Here is a 20,831-nt window from a genome sequence, read left to right on the forward strand (position 1 = left end):
ATGGTTAGACACTCAAGCAAACACTGACCATCACGGTTGGACAGCAGCTGCACCAGGCCATTGAGGCAGGTGTCACGGACTCGGCCAATGTTAGTTGCACAGCGTCCAATGGCCTGGATCGTAGCTGCCACAAAGTCCTTGTCCATGCTGCGAATATAGGTCTGTGGAATATGACAAAGAAGTCCCTCAGTGACCCTGCAGGCTTGAGGGTGAACTTCAAGAAGGTGGTAGCCCCTCATTTTATGACTCATCATGCCAGAGACTAAGACTTGAGAAAGAGAGTGATACCTCCACCCCCAATCAAGTGATTCCTTGGCCCAAAGCCAGCCACAGACATTGGAAGGGGAACATAAGATAATAATTTCTCCAGCTTTGGAGTCATAAGAGGAGGTCTGATCCACCAGGGCAATTTTCACTGAGCACAAGGATCTAATGGGCATCTCTCCCAGGCCATTCTGACTGGGAGCTTTCCTGTACCTGGAATTCCCGTAGGACAGTAGGAATGTTGGTCTCATTGGCCAGGTTTGTCAGCACTTCCAGCTGCGGGGAGGGGTGGAAAGGCAGAAAATGGGTGGGGTGGCCAGTGGGCTTTCTGTGTTTTCATTCCAAATACACTTCGCAGACCAGAAAACAGTCCTCATGACAGCCCTGCATCATCCTCACACTGATGAGGGAACTGACAGGTTATGAAACTTGTCTAGAAATCAAGAGGACCAGTTTTCCTACAGAGTATGCTTATAGTATGGTCATGTCACCTCCCTACTCCATTGAAAACGTAAAGCTTCCTATCACTTTTAGGATGAAGATCATCGTCTTCACCATGGTCTGTAAGTCCCTGAATGATCTGCCTGCTGTCTACCTCCCATCTCCCATCACTCTCCCCCTTGCTTTCCAGGCCCCAGTCCCACTCCACTTCGTAACCCAGGGTCTTCGCAGATGCTGTTTTCCTCTGCATGGAGCAGTTCTTCCCATTTCTGTCCCTGCATAATTCATGTTCATCTCCCAGGCTTCAGCTCAAGTCTCATATCCCCCAGGAAAACTTCCCTGAAACCAGACTACATGAAGTCTCCCTATTTTATGCCCTTATGGCTCTCCATACTTTCTTCCATATTTCTTAAACGTACTTTTACATTTGCCTGTGGTTAGCTACTTAATGTCCCCTCATTCCCCCAGCTGTAAGCTCCACAAAGGCAGGGTCCCTGATTCGTTTGCTCCATCTTGCACCCCTAGAACACAGTGGATGTTCACAAGGGTTAGGAGGATTAACTGTTGCTAAAGGAAATCACTCAATGATGAGGCAGCAGAGCAGTAATCAAATGGAGGTATGGGCTCCTACCACTTTCCTTGTCTCTGAATGTTTGCAGGAAAGCCTGAGGGGGCAGGCATGTGGGGGCCATAACACTGTGGGTGGAACACAGAAACCTGCAGTGTGAAAAGGATGAACCTTGGAGTCAGCAGAATAGCAGAACTGTGTGACCTGGGGCAATTACCTCCCCAAGTCCACTCTTTTTTTTTTTTTTTCTTTTGAGACGGAGTTTTGCTCTTGTCACCCAGGTTGGAGTGCAGTGGTGTGATCTCAGCTCACTGCAACCTCTGCCTCCCAGGTTCAAGTGATTCTCCTGCCTCAGTCTCCCAAGTAGCTGGGATTACAGGTGCCCACCACCACACCTGGCTAATTTTTGTATTTTTAGTAGAGATGGGGTTTCACCATGTTGGCCAGGTTGGTCTGGAACTCCTGACCTCAGGTGATCTGCCGGCCTCGGCCTCTTAAAGTGCTGGGATTACAGGTGTGAACCACCGTGCTCGGCCAGAGTCTACATTTTTATAAAAGGAATATAATGTACATATCCTGAGATTATTATGAAGTGCTATCAGGTTATTTCGTATATGAAGAATAGCAGCTATATACCACGTACTAGGCAAAGAGCAGTTCCCTTCTCCCCCTGACCCTCCTTAGCCCAGTTCCCTGAACAAACAGCTCCAGCTGGGGAAGTCATGGGCTCCTGGGCTCAGCCCCAGAAGTAGGCAGGCACCAAGGGGGCCACTGTGAGTTATCTGAGTGGGTCCGTCGAATGGAGAGGGCTGGGAGGCACATGCACTTCTGTGCCTCACTCACCTTCAGGATCTTGATCTGGGTGGGGTCGGTGGACCTGATATAGAAGCTCTTCAGGTAGGGCTCAAACATACCCTGGCACAAGAGAGGCAGTCAGTCAGGCAGCTCCACCGCAGGCCCACGCCTGCCTCACTGCCCAGAGATACCCCTCCTATCCTGACCGAGCGCCCAGGATCCTTGACTCCTCATCACTGCCCTCCACTCCTCAAGTCTTCCCTCGTCTATCTCAGATCTGACCAGCTCTTTTTCCACTGGGCATCCCACCTCAGCAGCCCCTCAGGATCCAGGCCCTGCTCCCTATCTGTGTTTGTGGTCTCCCCTGCCCCATCCTCTGCACAGCCAGGGTGTTCCTCTATCTTCGCTTTCCACGGCCCCAGTCCCAGCCCGACAGCGCCTCCAGATCCTGCAGAAGCGGCCCTGGGACCACGACGACAGGCCCGCGGTCTCAGGCTCACCCGGCGCTTGATGGACATGGTGGCCACGTTCTGGAGCACGACGTACTGCACCTCACTGCAGAGAGGACGGGTCAGAGGGACCCTCGGTTGCGGCAAGGGGCAGCAAATGAGGGAAAGGATGGGGCAAGTCGTTGGGGGTAGAGGACCCGGGCGGAGGGCCGATGAGGAGGCGGCTGGTAGGCGTGAGGGGGGCGGGGCCGGGCAGCGCGGGACTAGGGCAGGAGGCAGGGGGCGAGGGCTGGGGCGTACCTGTGACTGCGCAGCAGGCGCACTAGCGCCTTGGCGATGACGCCCACCTCCGCCTTGGGGGCCAGGTGGAAGTAGAGCTGCGCCACCGCCATGACTACCGCGGCGCTGCGGCTCTGCAGCAGGGGCTTGGTGTTGCGCAGCAGCAGCCGGTGGTCTGGGTCCATGACGTAGGGCTTTCGGGCGGGGAGTGCCGCAGCGGCCGCATCCTCCGATCCCGCGCCCTTAGCCTCGTCCTCCTCCGAGCCATAAAAGGCTTTCTCCGCGTTCTCCTCTAGCAGGGATTCCTGGATGGGGAGACCGATGGGCCTGTGGGCGCCTCCCGGGGATGCCTGCCCGCCTGCTCTGCCGGGGCGGGGTCCACTCACGTTCTGGGTGGGGCTCAGGAACTGTGTGCGGGCGTAGCGGGTGAGCATGCTGATGATGACCACCTGGCCCCACTCCTCCACGTCGATCAGTAGGTTACAGAGTTTCCGGTAGTTTTTGTGAATCAGGTCGATGCGCTCCGGGCAGACCTCTTCGAAGGCCATCACCACGCTGCCAGCCACCAGCTGGGGAAAGAACAAAGGCGAGAGGCGAAGGATGGAAGGCCGGCTGTCGGTCACTACCCCTCCCAGAGTGCCTCTATACACGCACCGTGGTCTTGTCGGCCAGAAGCTTCTCAATGACTTCTATCAGCTGATCCTTCTGGTCAGAGTCCAAACTGAGGGAGAAATCGGTGAGGGGAAGTTGCCTCTCTCGGCCCCAGCTTTCCCAGTATCTGCCCAAGTCATGCTCACCTCCTGCACTGCAACCCTGTTGTTCTCCATCTCTGTCAGTTCCCCAAACTGCCTTCCCCAAACCCTCTGAGAAGCAGTGGGCAAGACTTAGGAAAGGACAGGGGTGGGTTGGGAAATAGGAGCCAGCCCCCTGGGGAGCATGGGACAAGGCTGGGCATACCTGTAGAGTTTAGGGATGGCGTGAGCAGCTGTTTTCCGCACATAGGGTGACATGTCCGAGGCAGCTTCCTTAATAGCTAGCATCATGATGGGCACTATGATGGGCACACGGATGCTAGAGAGGACACGGAGGGCACTGGCACGAATCAGCTGGTTGGGGTCCTAGAGGCAGAGGTGGAGGCAGAGCTATGAAAGGTCACCAGGTGCCCTGATGGGGGAGGCCACACCTTTGGAAGTCACTGTCCCCGGCGACCACCAGCTCTTGCTTCCCTGCCCCCTGAACGGAGCCTGGATGGTGTGCCAGTGCTGGGTACATGGGAGACACCTAATTTTGACTCTGGTTGCAGAAATCTGACACATGAACAGGTGTTGCAATAGGCAGCTTCACTTCCAGAAAAACTGAAAAACTTTTAGAACACCTAAAGTTGCTGAAACACCTAAAACAGTTCCTGTTCCTTGTAAAGGTTTTTTGGAGGGTGTCTGTTTTAATGCCTGAGGTGACTGCCCAGCAGATGCAAGCTGGTCTTCCTTCTGGAGCTCAGCCTTACGCTCCCTTCTCCCAGCAATCCTTGCAAAAGCTGCTGTTCTTCCACCATGTTTAAAACAGGATAGGTGTGTAGGCCCTTCCTTCTTTTTTTTTTTTTTTTCCTTCTTTGAGATGCAGTCTTGCTCTGTCACCCAGGCTAGAGTGCAGTGGCACAGTCTCAGCTCACTGAAACCTCCGCCTCCTGGGTTCAAGCGATTCTCCTGCCTCAGCCTCCTGGGAAGCTGGGACCACAGGCACATGCCACCAATGCTCAGCTAATTTTTTGTATTTTTAGTAGATATGGGGTTTCACCATGTTGGCCAGGCCGGTCTTGAACTCCTGGCTTCAAGTGATCTGCCCACCTCAGCCTCTCAAAGTGCTGGGATTACAGACATGAGCCACGGCACCCAACCTCAAGCCCTTCCTCTTTATTTCTATTGCATCCTATACAGAACTTACAAAAGCATTAGTTACACTGTATTGTGATCATGCGGCTTAGGACTGTCTTCCCACTATCATAATCAACAGGTGTAAAAACAGGCATACCTCGGAAATATTGTGGGTTTGATTCTAGACTTCAGCAATAAAGCAAATGTCACACTAAAATGAGTCACATAAAGTTTTTGGTTTCCTGGTGCATACAAGTTATGTTTATAGTTACAACTACTTGGGAACCTGAAGTGAGAGAATAACTTGAGCCCAGGGAGTTTGAGGCCAAAATGAGCTATGTATGTTCATGCCAATGTACTCCAGACTGAGCAACAGAGTGAGATCCTATCTCCAAGAAAGAAAAATAAGTTTATACTGTAGTCTACTAAGCAAGCAATAGCATTATGTCTTAAAAAAACAACGTACACTAGGCGTGATGGCTCATGCCTGTAATCCCAACACTCTGGGAGGCTGAGGTAGGAAGATTGCTTGAGCCTAGGAGTTCAAGACTGGCCTGAGTAACAAAGGGAGACCCCAGTCTCTCCCCCCAAAAAAATTTTTTTTGAAGCCAATCCTCTTTAACTCTCCCTCTGTTTTACCAACTACGTTTATGTAATATTCTAAATCCTTTGTTGTCATTTCAACAATGTTCATAGCATCTGCACCAGGAGTAGGTTCCATTTTAAGAAAGCCCTTTCTTTGTTCATCCCTAAGAAGCAAGTCCTCATGCGTTCAAGTTTTATCATGAGATTGCAGCAATTCAGTCACATTTTCAGAGTTCACTTTTCATTCTGCTTCTGTTGCTATTTCCACCACATATGTAGTTACTTTCTCCACAGAAGTCTTGAACCCCTCAAAGTCATCCATGGAGCTTGCAATCAACTTCTTCCAGCTAATTTTTGTATTTCTAGTAGAGACAGGGTTTCACCATGTTGGCCAGGATGGTCTCGATCTCTTAACCTTGTGATCTGCCTGCCTCACCCTCACAAAGTGCTGAGATTACAGGCATGAGCCACTGCACGGGCCACGAGATGTATTTCTTAAATAAGACTTTAAAGTCAAAGCTAGCAGCCTTTGAGATTTTAAAAAAAAACTTTAAAGTCAAAATTACTCCTTGATCCATAGGCTGCAGAACTGATCCTGTGTTAGCAGGCATGAAATCATTAATGTCCTCGTACATCTCCATCAAAGCTCTTGAGTGACCAAGTGCATTGTCAGTGAGCAGTAATATTATGAAAGGAATCTTTTTCTCTAAGCATCAATAATGGGCTTAAAAAATTCAATAAACCATAACTGCAAACAGATGTGCTGTCATGGCTTTGTTGTTCTATTGATAGAGCACAGGCAGAGTCAATTTGCCATAATTCTTAAGGACCCCAGAATTTTGAGAATGGTCAATGAGCACTGGCCTCAACTTAAAGTCACTAGCTGCATTAGCCCCTAACAAGAACCAGCCTGTTTTTTTTATTTTATTTAAAAAAAATTTTTTGGAGACAAAGTTTCCCTCTGTCACCAGGCTGGAGTGCAGTGGTATGATCTCAGCTCACTGCAACCTCTGCCTCCCAGGTTTAAGTAATTCTTCTGCCTCAGCCTCCTGAGTAGCTAGGACTACAGGCATGTGCTACCACACACAGCTAAGTGTGTGTGTGTGTGTGTGTGTGTGTGTGTATTTTTGGTAGAGACGGGGTTTTACTATGTTGGCCAAGATGGTCTCGATCTCCTGATCTCATGATCTGGCTGCCTTGGCTCCCAAAGTGCTGGGATCACAGGCGTGAGCCGCCATGCCCAGGCTCCAGCCTGTTTTTTCAAAGCCAGGCATTGACTTCTCTCTAGCTAGGAAAATCCTAGATGGCATCTTCTTCCAGTAAGAGGCTGTTTCATTTACATTGAGCATCTCTTACTGAACATAGTCACTTTCATCAATGACCTTAGCTAGATCTTCTGGACAACTTGCTATAGCTTTTCCATCAGTACTTTTGCTTCACTTTGCATTTTTATGTTATGGAGATGGCTTCTGTATTTGAATTTCATGAGCCAACCTCCACTAGCTTCTGTGTTTTCTTCTGTAGCTTCCTCACCTTTCTTAGCCATCATAGAATTGGAGAGATTTAGGACCTGTCTATGGATTAGGCTTTGGCTTAAGGGAATGTGGTAGCTGGTTTGATCTTCTATCCAGACCACTCAAATTTTCCCATATCAGCAATAAGGCCGTCTTGCTTTCTTTATCATTCATATCTTTACTGGAGTAGCACCTCAAACTTCTGGGAAGTGATCCTCCCAACTCAGCTCCCAAGTAGCTAGGACCACAGGTGCGTACCACCACACCAGGCTAATTGTTTTAAATTTTTTGTAGAGATGGTCTTGCTATGTTGCCCAGGATGGTCTTGAACCCCTAGTCTCAAGTGATCCTCCTGCCTCGCCTCCCAAAGTGCTGGGATTACAGGTGTGAGCCACCATGCCCAGCCTGGAGTAGCACCTTTCACTGCCTTCAAGACCTTTTGCTTTGCATTCACAACTTGGCTAAATGTTTGGAGCAAGAGACCTAGCTTTCAGTCTGTCACGGCTTTCAATATACCTTCTTCACTAAGCCTAACCATTTCTAGCTTTTGATTTAAAGTGAGAGATGTGTGGTTGTTCCTTTCACCTGAACACTTACGGGCCATTGGAGGGTAATTAGCTGGTCTAATTTCAATATTGTTGTGTCTCAGGGAAGAAAGAGGCCCAAGGTAAAGGAGATGGGGGAACTGTCAGAACACACACAACATTTATCAATTAATTGCACTGTCATCTCTGGGCATGGTTTGTGGCACCACAAAACAATTACTAGAGTAACATCAAAGATCACTGATCACCATAACAGATATAATAATCATTAAGAAGTTCAGAATATTTTGAGAATTACCAGAATGTGACAGAGGCAAAATGTGAGCACATACTGTTGGAAAAATGACACCGATAGACTTGATTGATGTAGGGTTGCCACAAACCTTCAATTTGTAAAAAGTGCAGTATCTGCAAAGTGCAATAAAGCAAAGTACAATAAAATGAGGTGTACCTGTACTATTAAGCTTAGAGAATGATGGGAATAGGGACACTAAAGAAGGACAGATGTTACCCTGACTTTCTGAAATGGAGAAAGACAAGATCCTCACATTTGCAGGTAAAATTGATGCTAATTCCTGACAAAATTCTGGAACTGATGGGTTAGAAGCATTTATTAAAAAGGAAGGAGTCTGTGTTTTTTAGAAACAATCATATCAACTGCTAAAGCCTGTTTTCCTTTTTTTGTGTGTATGAACGTTTTATCTGGGAAATGATTACAGATTCACAGAAAGTTATCAAAAAAATCTGTTTTCCTTTTTGATGGGGTAACTAGGCTGGTAGATATTAGTACTGTGTATCTTGATTTCAGCAATGTTTGTGGAAATCTCATAGCATCTCCTGCATTGCCATTTTTTAGGTAGGCCTTTTGTTTCACCTAAGAGCCAAACATTTTTAAGAGCAGAATTCAATCTGTTTTATCTCTGTGTCACCCACAACCCTTTGCTCATGAAAAGTGTCATTTATTTATTTATTTAGTTTTTGCTATTAAATAAGATCCTTCTTAACAAGATAGAAAAATGCCAGCTGTCTGTACAGTCAGGTGGGTCTACAACTTGGTGAAATGTACTTGGGGAAGGTTTATTAACAGATCAGTGTCAACCTGGAAACATGCTATGCCTCAGTCTTTTGCCCTGGTCCAAATAGCTTATCAATATCTTGAAAGAAGACACAAAATCAGGAGGGACATAATTAAGAGTCAGAATCACCCTGGCTTGGACCCTGTGCTAAACTGATAAAATCAAATGGAGCAGGGTTTCATACGGGGTTCAAGGAACCAACTGTACAAAGACAAGATGTAGGGTGACCTGGATTATCTGCTTGCCAGTCAGAGGTTTGATTACATGACAGGTCTCCTAAGAAAGTGAACACAGCCCTAGCCTGGGCTGATAAAAAGAAGGGAGAAGGCTGGGTTAAAATGATTGGTTCCAATGTACAGGAGAGACCAAAAGTCAGTGACAAAAAAAAAAGAAAACAAGTTTTAAAGGAATACATATATAGTATGATGACACCATTTACAAAATATTTTATATTGCTTAGGAATATGTAAATTAGTAGTACAGGAATAAATACATACATATGAATGACAAACAAGAGAAGACACATAGGAGGCTTTGGCTGTTTGAGAAATGTTTCATTTCTTATACTGGATGTATGGATATTCATTATATTATTCTTTATGCCTTTTGTGAACCTGTAGTTTATTTTATTTTATTTTTTATTTTTTAGATACAGGGTCTCCCTATGTTGCCCAGGCTGGAGTACAGTGGCTATTCACAGACATAATCATTATGCAATACAGCCTGAAATCAATTTTTTTTTTTTGAGACAGAGTCTTGCACTGTCGCCTGGGCTGGATGAAGTGCAGTGGCGCGATCTCGTGCAGTGGTGTGATCTCGGCTCACTGCAACCTCCGCCTCCCGGGTTCAAGCGATTCTCCTGCCTCAGCCTCACAAATAGCTGGGATTACAGGCACCTGCCAACATGCCTAGCTAATTTTTGTATTTTTAGTAGAGATGGGGTTTCACCATGTTGGCCAGGCTGGTCTCAAACTCCTAACCTCGTGATTTGCCCACCTCAGCCTCCCAAAGTGCTGGGATTACAGGCATGAGCCACCACACCCAGCCTGAAATCAATTTTTAAAAATTATAGTTGTGGAGCTTTCAACAAAATATAATGGTTTAAAAAACACCCCAAATAGTGGTAGTTGTCTTGAGATGGAGCAAGTTGCCTTATGAAGGAGTAAGGTCACTATCAGAAAAGATGACTTTTCAGAGATGTTCTAGAGCAAAGGCCGGCATGCTACAGCCCTCAGATAAAATCTGTCTATTGCCTGTTTTTTATATAGATTTATTGGAACATGGCCACGCCCACTTGTTTATAGCTACTTTTACACCATAACGGCAAAACTGAATAATTGCATAGTTGAGACTACATGTCCTACAAAATCTAAAATACTATTTGGCTCTTTGCAGAAAGAAATTATCACATCAAGTTAGACTAAATGAGCTCTGGTTTTCTAAAAGGAGGAAAGGGGCAGTTGGTAGAGACTGTAGGTGAAAATCTGCAACAATTTCATATTTTTTATAAAATGACTTAACCCTTATTCAAACCAAAAGATTACTTGCCAATATAAGATGGATTCCATGGTTTTGACTTGTAAACAGATACCTAGCACAATGTGTGGCATGGAGACACCCAAGTATTTGCTAAATGGATGAACTGTATATGCAAATGACCATGCTTTCTACCCTTGCCCCAAAGAAGCCAACTGTCAACCCCACTTGCTGGCCATAGCAAATTGGACAAGGGGTGGACCCTGGACTTGAGCAGTCAATTCTGTCTGCCCAACAACCTACAGAACTTCTGGATATGAAAAGATGAGCTAAACCTTTCAGAATCTCTCACAGAAATTTGAACTAAAAGTGGGGGCTCATGCTTGTAATTCCAGCACTTTGGGAGGCTGAGGCCACTTGAGCCTAGGAGTCTGAGACCAGCCTGGGCAACATGGTGAAATCCCGACTCTACAAAAACTACAAAAAAATTAGCCAGGCATGGTGGTGCACACCTGTAGTCACAGCTACTCAGGAGACAGAGGTGGGAGAATCACCTGAACTCAAGGAGGTCGAGGATGCAGTGAGCCGTGATTACACCACTGCACTCCAGCCTGGGCAACAGAGTGAGACCCTCTCTCATAAATAGATAAATAAATGTATGCAAAAACAGGGGAGTTAACGGTTGTAATCAGAGCTGAAAAAGCTGATGCGGGGAGAGAGAATGGCCTTGATATGGCTACATTTACTCTCAAGATATCTTACACTAGCCAGAAAAGCCCTCAGTGGAGATGTCTGCATGCATCTAATATATGTGAATCCAACCAGAAGCCTTGGGGAAAATGAAACAAAAGGTGAGAATGGAGTGGGAGATTCAGGCCATGCTAAAGATTGAATTCTACCTGGCTGTGGACCACTATTCACACCTTTACCCAAAGCGGGGTGAGGGCTAAGGGGCTCTCCATTGTCAGACTCTCCACTCTCCAGTGACTCAAGTGGTTCATACTAGAGGCAGCCATTATCTCATAGGCTCCTGGGAGGAGGAGAGACAGGGGCCCTGGATACCCACTTCATCTCTTATGCACCTTCTGAGCCTGGCTTCCACTCTATAAGTGTCTGGATGGCCTCTCCTGACTGTGACCCTCCCAACTTTGGGCAGGTAGGAAGGGGTCTACAGAGCCAACTCCCATGCACATGGCCTCTCCCTGGGCCTACTCCTCCAGTACAGCACCAACGAGGCCCAGGCCCTGGGAGGCAAACCGAGACCCCTGACCTTTAGGCCACGTTGGAAGGTGGAGATAGACAGCAGGGCCAGGTCTTGCTGCTCCTCAGCGTAGCGTACCAGGTACACGTAGACAAGCTTCTTTACCTGGGGAGAGAAGGTTTCTCAGCAGAAGGCTTCTCAGCAGGGACCTGTGCCCGCCCCACTACCCCTGGGATATTATCACCCCAGCCAGCTGTGGTTCACAGGACAAATTCTTCCAGTGGGAGAGAGCACCCCTGAGTGTATCCAGGTCCTTTACCCTGATCCACATCCAGTTCAGGGACATGGAGACAGTGTCTTCTCCTGGCTCAGGGATATTTCCGAGCAGGGTGGAACCCCAGGGGCTGAATCATTTCCTTCCTCACCCCAGAAGAGTTTGGTCCTGGGAGAGGTGAGGACAAGTGATCCCTTGCTGGATAGTGCTCACCTCTATGTTCTTACAGGCCACGTTCTTCACCACTGCAGGAAACAGGTCTGAAGCATTCTTTCCTCGGGCAATCATCTGGGTGGTGGGGTCAAGGTAGGGGAAGTGGGACGAGGAGGGAGGCACAGCATTGATTAGGGGAAGGTCCACAAGGAGCTAAGGAGAGCTGCACTTGGACACCCAGGCCCCGCCCCGAGGGAGGCCCCTTCCTTCCCCTCTCACCGCCACAATCCTCTTCATGGCCTCCAGCTTGAGGGAATCCTTGTTGGTGTCCAGCATCTCCTTGAGATCATCATGCCTAGGGGGAGGCACAAGGGGTCAGCTGAGGGCACAAGGCTGGGGATGGGGTATTAATCAAGGAGGGTCCAGGCAGAAAGAAGGGACATGGCCAGGGGAGGCTCAGACAGGACCCAACCTGAGGAGGGACCAGAGAGCACAGATCAGGGGAAACATGCAGCCAGCTATTATTATGGGTTGAGCTGTGACTCTCCTAAAAGCATATGTTTACATCTTAACCCCTAGTACCTCAGAATGTAACCATATTTTGAAACAGAGTTGTTGCAGATGTAATTAGTTAAATGCAATCCTACTCTAGTAGAGTGGGTCTCTTAGTCCCATATTCTGATTTCCTATGAGAAGACTGCCATGTGGGCTGGGTGAGGTGGCTCATGCCTGTAATCCCTGCACTTTGGAAAGCCGAGGCAGGAGGATCACTTAAGCCCTAGAGTTCAAGGCCAGCCTGGGCAACATGGTGAAACAATGTGTCTACAAAAAATAGATTACATTGAAATTAAAACAAAAAAAGGCATTTAAAGAGACAGATACAGGGAGAAGACCATGTGAAGGCAGAGGAGTAGAGAGATGCATCTATAAGCCAGGGAACACTAGAGACTGCCAGCAAACAACCAGAAGCTAGAAGGGGCAAGGAAGGATTCCCCTATGGCTTTTAGAGGGAGCATGGTCCTGCCAACACATTGAGTTCAGACTTTTGGCCTCCAGAGCTGTCAGACAATTCATTTCTATTGTCCCAAGCTGTCCCAACCCAACTGTGGTACTTTGATACAGCAGTGTAGGAAGTGAATGCAGCCAGGAACAGAGAGCCAGGAGGCAACAGGAAGGCTTTGGGGTGGGAAAGTATGGACCTGGCTCAGGGAACAGGACCGGTTGGATGGATAAGAAGGACAAGCAGATTGAGCCGGCGGTGGCTCACACCTGTGATGCCAGCACTTTGGGAGGCCGAGGCGGATGCATCATGAGGTCAAGGGATCGAGACCATCCTGGTCAACATGGTGAAACCCTGTCTCTACTAAAAATACAAAAAATTAGCTGGGCATGGTGGCATGTGCCTGTAATCCCAGCTACTCAGGAGGCTGAGGCAGGAGAATTGCCTGAACCCAGGAGGTGGAGGTTGCGGTGAGCCGAGATCACGCCATGGCACTCCAGCCTGGGTAACAAGAACGAAACTCCGTCTCAAAAAAAAACTTTGGTATATAAAAAACTAAATTTATGAGAAAAATAAGGCAACTATACTAGCTTCCTAGAACCACCATAACAAAGAACCATAGGCTAGGCATGGTGGCTCACACTTGTAATCCCAGCACTTTGGAAGACTAAGGCAGGAAGATTGCTTGAGCTTGGGAGTTGCAACCAGCCTGGTCAACATAGTCAGATCCTGTTTCTACAAAAATTAAAAAATTAGCCAGGCCTGGTGGCATATGCCTGTAGTGCCAGCCACTCAGGAGGCTGAGGTGGGAGGATAGCTTACATTGAGATGTTGGAGGCTACAGGGAGCTATGATTGTGCTACTACGCTTCAGCCTTGGCAACAAAGCAAGATCTTATCTCAAAAAAAAAAGTAGTACAGATGATGGCTTAAACAACATAAATTTATTTTCTCACAGTTCTGGCGGCTGAAAGTCTAAGATTAAGGTTTCAGGAGGATTGGTTTCTTCTGGGACCTCTTTCTTTGGCTTGTAGATGGCTCTTGTGATATTGTAAAGAAATATATATTCAGTCTCTATATCCCACTCCTGAGACAGAGCTCCTAAAACTCTTGATGACAGGGATGCCAGGAGAACCTTTGTTCTAATATTTGGTCTTCCACCCAGTTACTCACGCAGAGATCCTAAGACTTTTGTAACGTCCTGAGTGATAGGAACATCTCACATGGAATGCCTAAATCCCTTGGAATTTCCTGGGTGATAGGAGCCTCTTTTGTTATGGGATGGTTGGAATTTTTTTTGATGACACTGAGTCTCGCTCTGTCACCCAGGTTGGAGTGGTACAGTGGTGCGATCTCGGCTCACTGCAACCTCCACCTTTTGGGTTGAAGTGATTCTCCTGCCCTAGCCTCCCAAGTAGCTGGGTCTACAGGCACCTGCCACCAAACCTGACTAATTTTTGTATTTTTAGTAGAGATGAGGTATCATCATGTTGGCCAGGTTGGTCTCGAACTCCCAACCTCAAGTGATCCATCTGCCTTGGCCTCTCAAAGTGCTGGGATTACAGGCATCAGTCACTGTGCCCAGCCAAGGGTTGAACCTTTCAATTCCACCATTTGACCTCTGGAGAATGGGGAGTGGGTCTGACAGCTGAGTTGATCACATGGCCAAAGATACGATGAATCATGAAGACTTCATAAAAAATGGAAAGGACAGGGTTTGGAGAGCTTCTAGACTGCGGAACATGTGAAGGTGCCTGGAGGGTGAGGTGCCTGGAGAGGGCATGGGAGCTCTGTACCCCTCCTTCCATACCTCTCCCTATGCAGCTCTTCATCTGGTGTTTGTCTGTATCCTTTATAATAAATGGGTGAATGTAAGTAAAGTTTTCCTGAGTTCTGTGAGCCACTCACAGAGCTGAACCCAAGGAGGTGGACCTGGGAACCCCTGATTTATAGCCAGGTTGGTCAGAGGTATAGGTGACAACTTACCATATACAACTGGCATCTGAAGCGGAGGGCAGTCTTGTGGGACTGAACCCTTAACCTAAAAAATCTAACACTGCTCCAGGTAGATTGTCTTGAACAAGAAGATACCCACTTGATGTCCACTGGAGAATAGGTTGTTGGTGGGGAGAAATCCCCACCCATTTCTGTGGCCAGAGATGAAGCATTCTCTGGTGAGTAGTGAGTATAAGAGTAGAAGAAACTTGGGTTTTTCTGTCTCTTACAACCATCTTCTCTGTGTCTTCACATGGTCTTCCCTCTGTGTGCCTATATTCAAATTTCCTCTTCTTATAGACAAGTCAGTGATAGTGGATTAGGGCCCCCCCTTATTAACCTCATTTTAACTTAATCGCCTCAAAGGTAACACTCTGAGGTACTGAGGGTTAGGTCTTCAACATATGCACTTTGGAGGGACATAATTCAGCCCATAACAACAACAAAAGGGAAAATATTTAGATACGGTAAATCAAAGTTCAATATTCAAAATAGAGGCCGGGTGCAGTGGCTCACCCTTATTATAATTCCAGCACTTTGGAAGGCTAAGTTGGGCAGATCATTTGAGGTCAGGAATTTGAGACCAGCCTGGCCAACATGATGAAACCCCATCTCTACTAAAAATACAAAAATTAGCCAGGCATGGTGATGCACACCTGTAATCCCAGCTACTCAGGAGGCTGAGAGGCATGAGAATTGCTTGAACCTAGGAGGCAGAGGTTGCAGTGAGCTGAGACACACCACTGCACCCCAGCCTGGGAAAGAGGGAGACCCCGTCTCAAAAAAAAAGAAAAAATAAAAGATAAGGAACTGATATATGTGAAGGTCTCTCTCCAGCATTCACTGTCAGGGCTGCTGCAAGCCTATGTGCCATCTGCATGCCCCACCAGGTGGACACAGCCCTGAGCTGTTGCTCCCCATTCTGTAAGTGAAGCATGGGCTGGTATTCCTTGGCCAGATGCCCTTGTGCAGTGAACCATGGGCCTAACCATACTCAGAGGACTTCTTGAACTGGTGGTCGAGAAGTGATCAGAGAATTATGAATAAACCCATGAAAAAATGTGTCTATATGCAATTGATAAAGTGTGTGAAACTGATACACTCATATGTTGCCAAGACAATTCCAAAATGTAGTGAGCAGCTGTATGTGTGGACTCACACACACTAATTTCCAAGATGACACTCTGGTAACCCACAGCTTTGACCTAGGAACAAGAATCCAGCTTGAGAAATATCACCACTGAGAAAAATTAAAAATCAGCATGTGCAAAGTTAGTCACAGACATGCAACATTTAGAAATGACAGAAAATCAGAAATTGGGGATAGCAGTGTTAGGAGAGGAAAGAACACGATTAACAGCCATAAAGAGGGAAATGACTGCTGCTGATGCTAAGAAATGAGTGACAGTGCTGAGAGGAAGAGAAGAACCCGCCACAACATGTGCCTGAGTCACGGGGCTGCAGAAATACGTGAGTACCTAACATAAAATGAGAAGAGGGGTGCTAAGAAGTCACTATCCAAAGAATTTTAGAAACTGTCTTTCCTAAAAAGATTTTTGAGGGAAAGCAAAATAGAGAGATGATGCCTTTCAGCATTATCTGAAGCCCTTGCTAGCTATTATGTGAGAAGAAAATATCCAGCCCCATCATGTCATCTGAAACTCCCCCACCTGGGGGGATGACCCCCAAACGAGAGGACACCTTCTATTCTCCCAGGGTCAGGCCAGGGCCAGAAGAAAATCACCCTGTTACCCTCCCAAATGCAGACCAGGCTGTGAGTTTCTTAGTGTGTAGAAGGCTGAGCTCAGGACACCTGGGGCATGGGCCTATATAGGTACAGACCATTGAGCTGGCTGGGCCTGGGCAGCACCCAGGGCCTAGGAACAAAGACAGAGCTGGGCACAAACTTCCCTGAGATATGAATGCACAACACTGTACCCCAGGATCCTCTGTATGCACACCCCACAGACAACTGCACATTGATACCACCCACATATACCGCAGACATACCCTCACCTCACAGACAGACCCACACTCACACAAACCTACCTACAGACCCCACAGACACTTGTAGAATCCATACATAAACTCACGCACACACACAAAACCCTGCCTACACAATGCCCAGAGAAACACACTCCCCCACAGACACCTCCCATAGAAAAACTCTACACACACAAACTCCCACACAACTCACCTACACACCCACAAACCCCCACAGACATATACCACCATGAGACCTCTCCCTACTCTCCCGTACTCTCATATAGACACACATATCCCACACATGTCCCCCACAGACATTTATCACAAGACATCTCCCCACCCCACCACACCCTCAGAGACATATACACCGCACACATGCCCCCTACAGACACATACCACCATGAGACCCCCTCCCTGCTCCCTCACACCCTCATAGAAACATACACACCCCACACATGTCCCCCACAAACATATGCCAACACAAGACCTCCCCCTGCTCCCCCAAACCCTCATAGAAACACACACCCACCGCACACATACCCCATACAGACATACACACCACAGTCACATCTAATACACAGATAACTTAGCCTCTCCAATCTCATTCACCGAAACGGCCAGTGGACTCCTAGTTGAGATTTTTGATGATAAATGCAGGTTTCTAAGATCAAATACATCCAGCCCCAGGGTTCACCCTGGGACAGATTTTTCCCTGCACTTCAGTGGAAGGAGGGCCACGTTTGCCCAATCTCCTTTAACTCTAGGTGTTCCCTTCCTCACCGCACCCACAAATGCCACAGGCGCCTGTCAAATGTACACGCCCTAGGGCATCCTCCCCACCCAACCTAGGAAGTACATTCCAGGCCCCTGAAAGAGAAGGGGAATGAGAGAGGGCAGGACCACAGAGCCTAAAGCAGACAGCACAGGCAGGATTGACTGTTGAAGGTGCACTGTCACAGACCTCAGTAACTTCCTGGGGTGAGACTACCCTGGGCCTCTCATCCTCACTCCCACCAGCTTCCATTCCCAAGAGGCACAGGCTGGGACAGAGCCACAATACCCTAAAGCCATGAAACATCAATCTCCCATAGTCCGATCCCCTTACACTGTGCTCACTCTGACCTGACCCCTAGTCTGATCTGGCCTGAGGGACTCTTCTGGGGGTGGCCAGAGCCAGCCAGGGGGTCCGGCATGGCACTGGGAGTGTCATGCTCACCTCTCCTGATATACATCTCCCTGCCACCCCTTCCCACCTAAATTCCAGTCCACCGGCAGGGAGTGGCTGGCCAAACCCTGTCTGTGCTTCATCCTGTCCCCAAACCTCACCCAGAGCCCACTCCAGCGGGAAGACTGTGGGTAGAAAAAGGTCAAGGTGGGACCTCAACCCTCAAATATGTTACTATCCTCCTCCCCTCAGAGCCTCCAGGGAGTTAAGCCCCTCATCCCTCCTCACTCAAACTCTCAGCCCCCATACTGTGCCCCTGGCCACCTTCTCCACCCAGCCTGGACCCTAAATGCGAGCCCAAGCCTCTATCTGAGGAGATGGGACCTGAAGGGGTCTGGGCTGAGAGTGCAGCTGCCCATCCCTGGCCTTCCTAGCTGTGTGGGTGGGGAGTTCCCAGGGGTCCCTCTATACCGTAGTGGCTGGCTCTGGCTCTGGCCAGCCTCTGGGCAAGGTCCTTCCAGGGATGTTTCTGGGGTGGTGCCTTCCTCCTGGGCCTGCAGCCACCGAAGCTCCTCAGGCTGCAAGGCCTGGTACCAGGGTGGGGGCCCACCTTCGGGTACCAGCACAGGGCTAGCAGCTTCTTGATCAGCTTTGCAGGCCCCTCTGACCCCGGGCCTCACTACGGCCCCCGGGAGCTGCAGGAATCGCTGCATCAGGTCCTTCTCCAGGATAGAACTAAGCTGGCCAGGGTGCTGGGGCTCCTGTCACAGTCACCAGACGGCCTGCCCTCAAAACTTGGTAACCAGACACGGGCAGGGAGAGAGGCTCCGGTTTCCTCTTCACTGCTCAGAGACAAAGGACTCAAAAGACAGAAGGGCAGAGACAGGGGGCCAAGCCTACCCCCAGTCTCTGGACAAGGGACTAGAGGGTCAGTGGAGTTGACAGAGAGGTGAGAGATGCCCTCTTCACTTCCAGTCCCATGGCCACAATTAGACTGCAGCCTCCTAAGAAATCTCATATACCCTCTTCTCACTCTGACCCTAGGCATCTTAATCCTTACCTGCCTTTCCAGAGCCGGTCCTTGATTTATTCCTTCCCATCAACCTTCTCTTATCTCTAGTTCCTCCAGGCCTAGCACCCTCCCCCTGCAACCCCTGTGTCCATCCCTCCAACTGCTCTCACGTCCTTGGCCCTCTTGTCCCACTGGGCTCCAATGCCACTGCCCTACCAGTAGTGGTTGGCTTTTTTTTTTTTTTGAGATGAAGTTGTGCTCTTGTTGCCCAGGCTGGAGTGCAATGGCATGATCTCCACCCATCGCAACCTCCACCTCCTGGGTTCAAGCAATTCTCCTGCCGCAGCTTCCTGAGTAGCTGGGATTACAGGCACACGCCACCACACCCGGCTGTTTTTTGTATTTTCAGTAGATACAGGGTTTCTCCATGTTGGTCAGGCTGGTCTCGAACTCCCGACTGTTAGGCCTCCAAGTCCAGGCCTGGCCATTTTAGCCTTGGTGACCCACACGTACACCTCTGGGTGGTCCAGGAACCAGAAAGTCTGAAGCAACCACAAGTAACCAGGTGGCCGCAGAAAGAAGTAAAACAACTTGTTCCTACCTTAACTAATTGCTGCAGCCCGCATCCATTATTTCTGTTCAGCATTGCAAAAAATTCCCCCAGACACTGTGTTTCTCAAGACTCCCACCCCTGTAACTATGACTGCAACACCCTCCCCTTTGACCGCAACCGATACTCTCCACCCTTATGATAATGTCTGTTTGTAATAAATGACCCCTACCTTGTGATCATGCATCCTGTGACTTCCTCCTCCCCAAGACAGAATACTACCTTTAGCTGACCATTTGCCCCAACCTATATAAACAATCCCCTTTCCTACTCCCTTTGCCTTACTCCTTTCTTGGACTTCGTCCGCTTGCACCCAAGTGCAAAATAAACGGCCTTGTTGCCCACACAAAGCCTGTCTAGTGGTCTCTTTACATGAGCAACAGGCATGACACCAACCTCAGGTGATCTGCCCACCTAGGCCTCCCAAAGTGCTGGGATTACAGGCATGAGCCACCACGCCCAGCCTGGTTTGCTTTAATCACTGATTTGAAATGCCTTTGACCCTCAAGTCCCCATTCCCAGCTTTGCCCTTGTGGCTTCACTACTTGCTTCCCAAAAAAGGGAAAAGCTTTAGATAAAATCCCTTGTAGCTCCCTGCCCCAGACTCCCATCCATCTGCGTTTATTTATTTATTTAGAGATAGAGTCCCACTCTGTTGCCCAGGCTGGAGGGCAGGGTGCCATCCTGGCTCACTGTAATCTCCACCTCCCAGGTTCAAGTGATTCTCCTGCCTCAGCCTCCTGAATAGCTGGGATTATAGGCATGCATTACCACAACCGGCTAATTTTTGTATTTTTAGTAAAGTCAGGGTTTCGACATGTTGGCCAGGTTAGTCTTTAACTCTTGACCTCAAGCGATCTGTCCGCCTCAGCCTCCCAAAGTGCTGGGATTACAGGCATAAGCCACTGTGCTCAGCTTCCATCTGCATTTATACTCTCCTCTCCTCCTGCTCTCTTCCCTCTGGGCAGAGCTGGTCCTCCCTGCTCCCAGGCTAGTTCTGTCACCCAGCTCTGTAAGCCTCCCCTCCCATCACTCAACAGTCTGTACCTCCCTTCTTCCCTTCAGCCTCTCTCCCACCACTGGCTGCTTCCCATCAGCAGTTACACTTGCTCTAGGCTCTCCTAGCCTAATATTAATAATAAACAAAAATGTTGAGCCATACATTTTATGAAACAAACAAACAACAACAACAAAAAAAACCCAAAATAACGAAATAGACAAACTTCCCTGAACTGGGGTTCTCCTCCAGCAACTTTAACACTGTGTTTTATCTATTCACTTTTTTTTTTTTTTGAGATGGAGTTTCCCTCTTGTTACCCAGGCTGGAGTGCAATGGCACGATCTCGGCTCACCGCAGCCTCCGCCTCCTGGGTTCAGGCAATTCTCCTGCCTCAGCCTCCTGAGTAGCTGGGATTACAGGCACGCGCCACCATGCCCTAATTTTTTGTATTTTTAGTAGAGACGGGGTTTCTTCTGGTCACCATGTTGACCAGGATTGTCTCGATCTCTTGACCTTGTGATACACCCACCTCAGCCTCCCAAAGTGCTGGGATTACAGGCATGAGCCACCGCG

The 20,831-nt window shown here is 48.4% G+C and overlaps 1 protein-coding gene across 2 annotated transcripts in view; it reads right to left on the minus strand.

Moving 5' to 3' along the window:
- AP3B2 (adaptor related protein complex 3 subunit beta 2) overlaps positions 1–20,831 on the minus strand; it is a 39,757-nt gene that overhangs the window by 16,683 nt on the left and 2,243 nt on the right. For both annotated transcript variants that reach the window (XM_002749173.5, XM_017973317.3), the window contains exons 2-12: positions 11,771–11,846; positions 11,552–11,626; positions 11,134–11,229; positions 3,754–3,914; positions 3,451–3,517; positions 3,183–3,365; positions 2,818–3,101; positions 2,569–2,623; positions 2,117–2,188; positions 478–540; positions 29–161 (exon numbers count right to left, since the gene is read on the minus strand). In XM_002749173.5, the coding sequence (XP_002749219.1) occupies positions 29–161; positions 478–540; positions 2,117–2,188; positions 2,569–2,623; positions 2,818–3,101; positions 3,183–3,365; positions 3,451–3,517; positions 3,754–3,914; positions 11,134–11,229; positions 11,552–11,626; positions 11,771–11,846 (1,265 nt within the window). The remainder of the gene's footprint in view (positions 1–28; positions 162–477; positions 541–2,116; positions 2,189–2,568; positions 2,624–2,817; positions 3,102–3,182; positions 3,366–3,450; positions 3,518–3,753; positions 3,915–11,133; positions 11,230–11,551; positions 11,627–11,770; positions 11,847–20,831) is intronic.

Source organism: Callithrix jacchus, chromosome 6 (assembly GCF_049354715.1).
Source record: "Callithrix jacchus isolate 240 chromosome 6, calJac240_pri, whole genome shotgun sequence".
Classification (NCBI taxonomy): domain Eukaryota; kingdom Metazoa; phylum Chordata; class Mammalia; order Primates; family Cebidae; genus Callithrix; species Callithrix jacchus.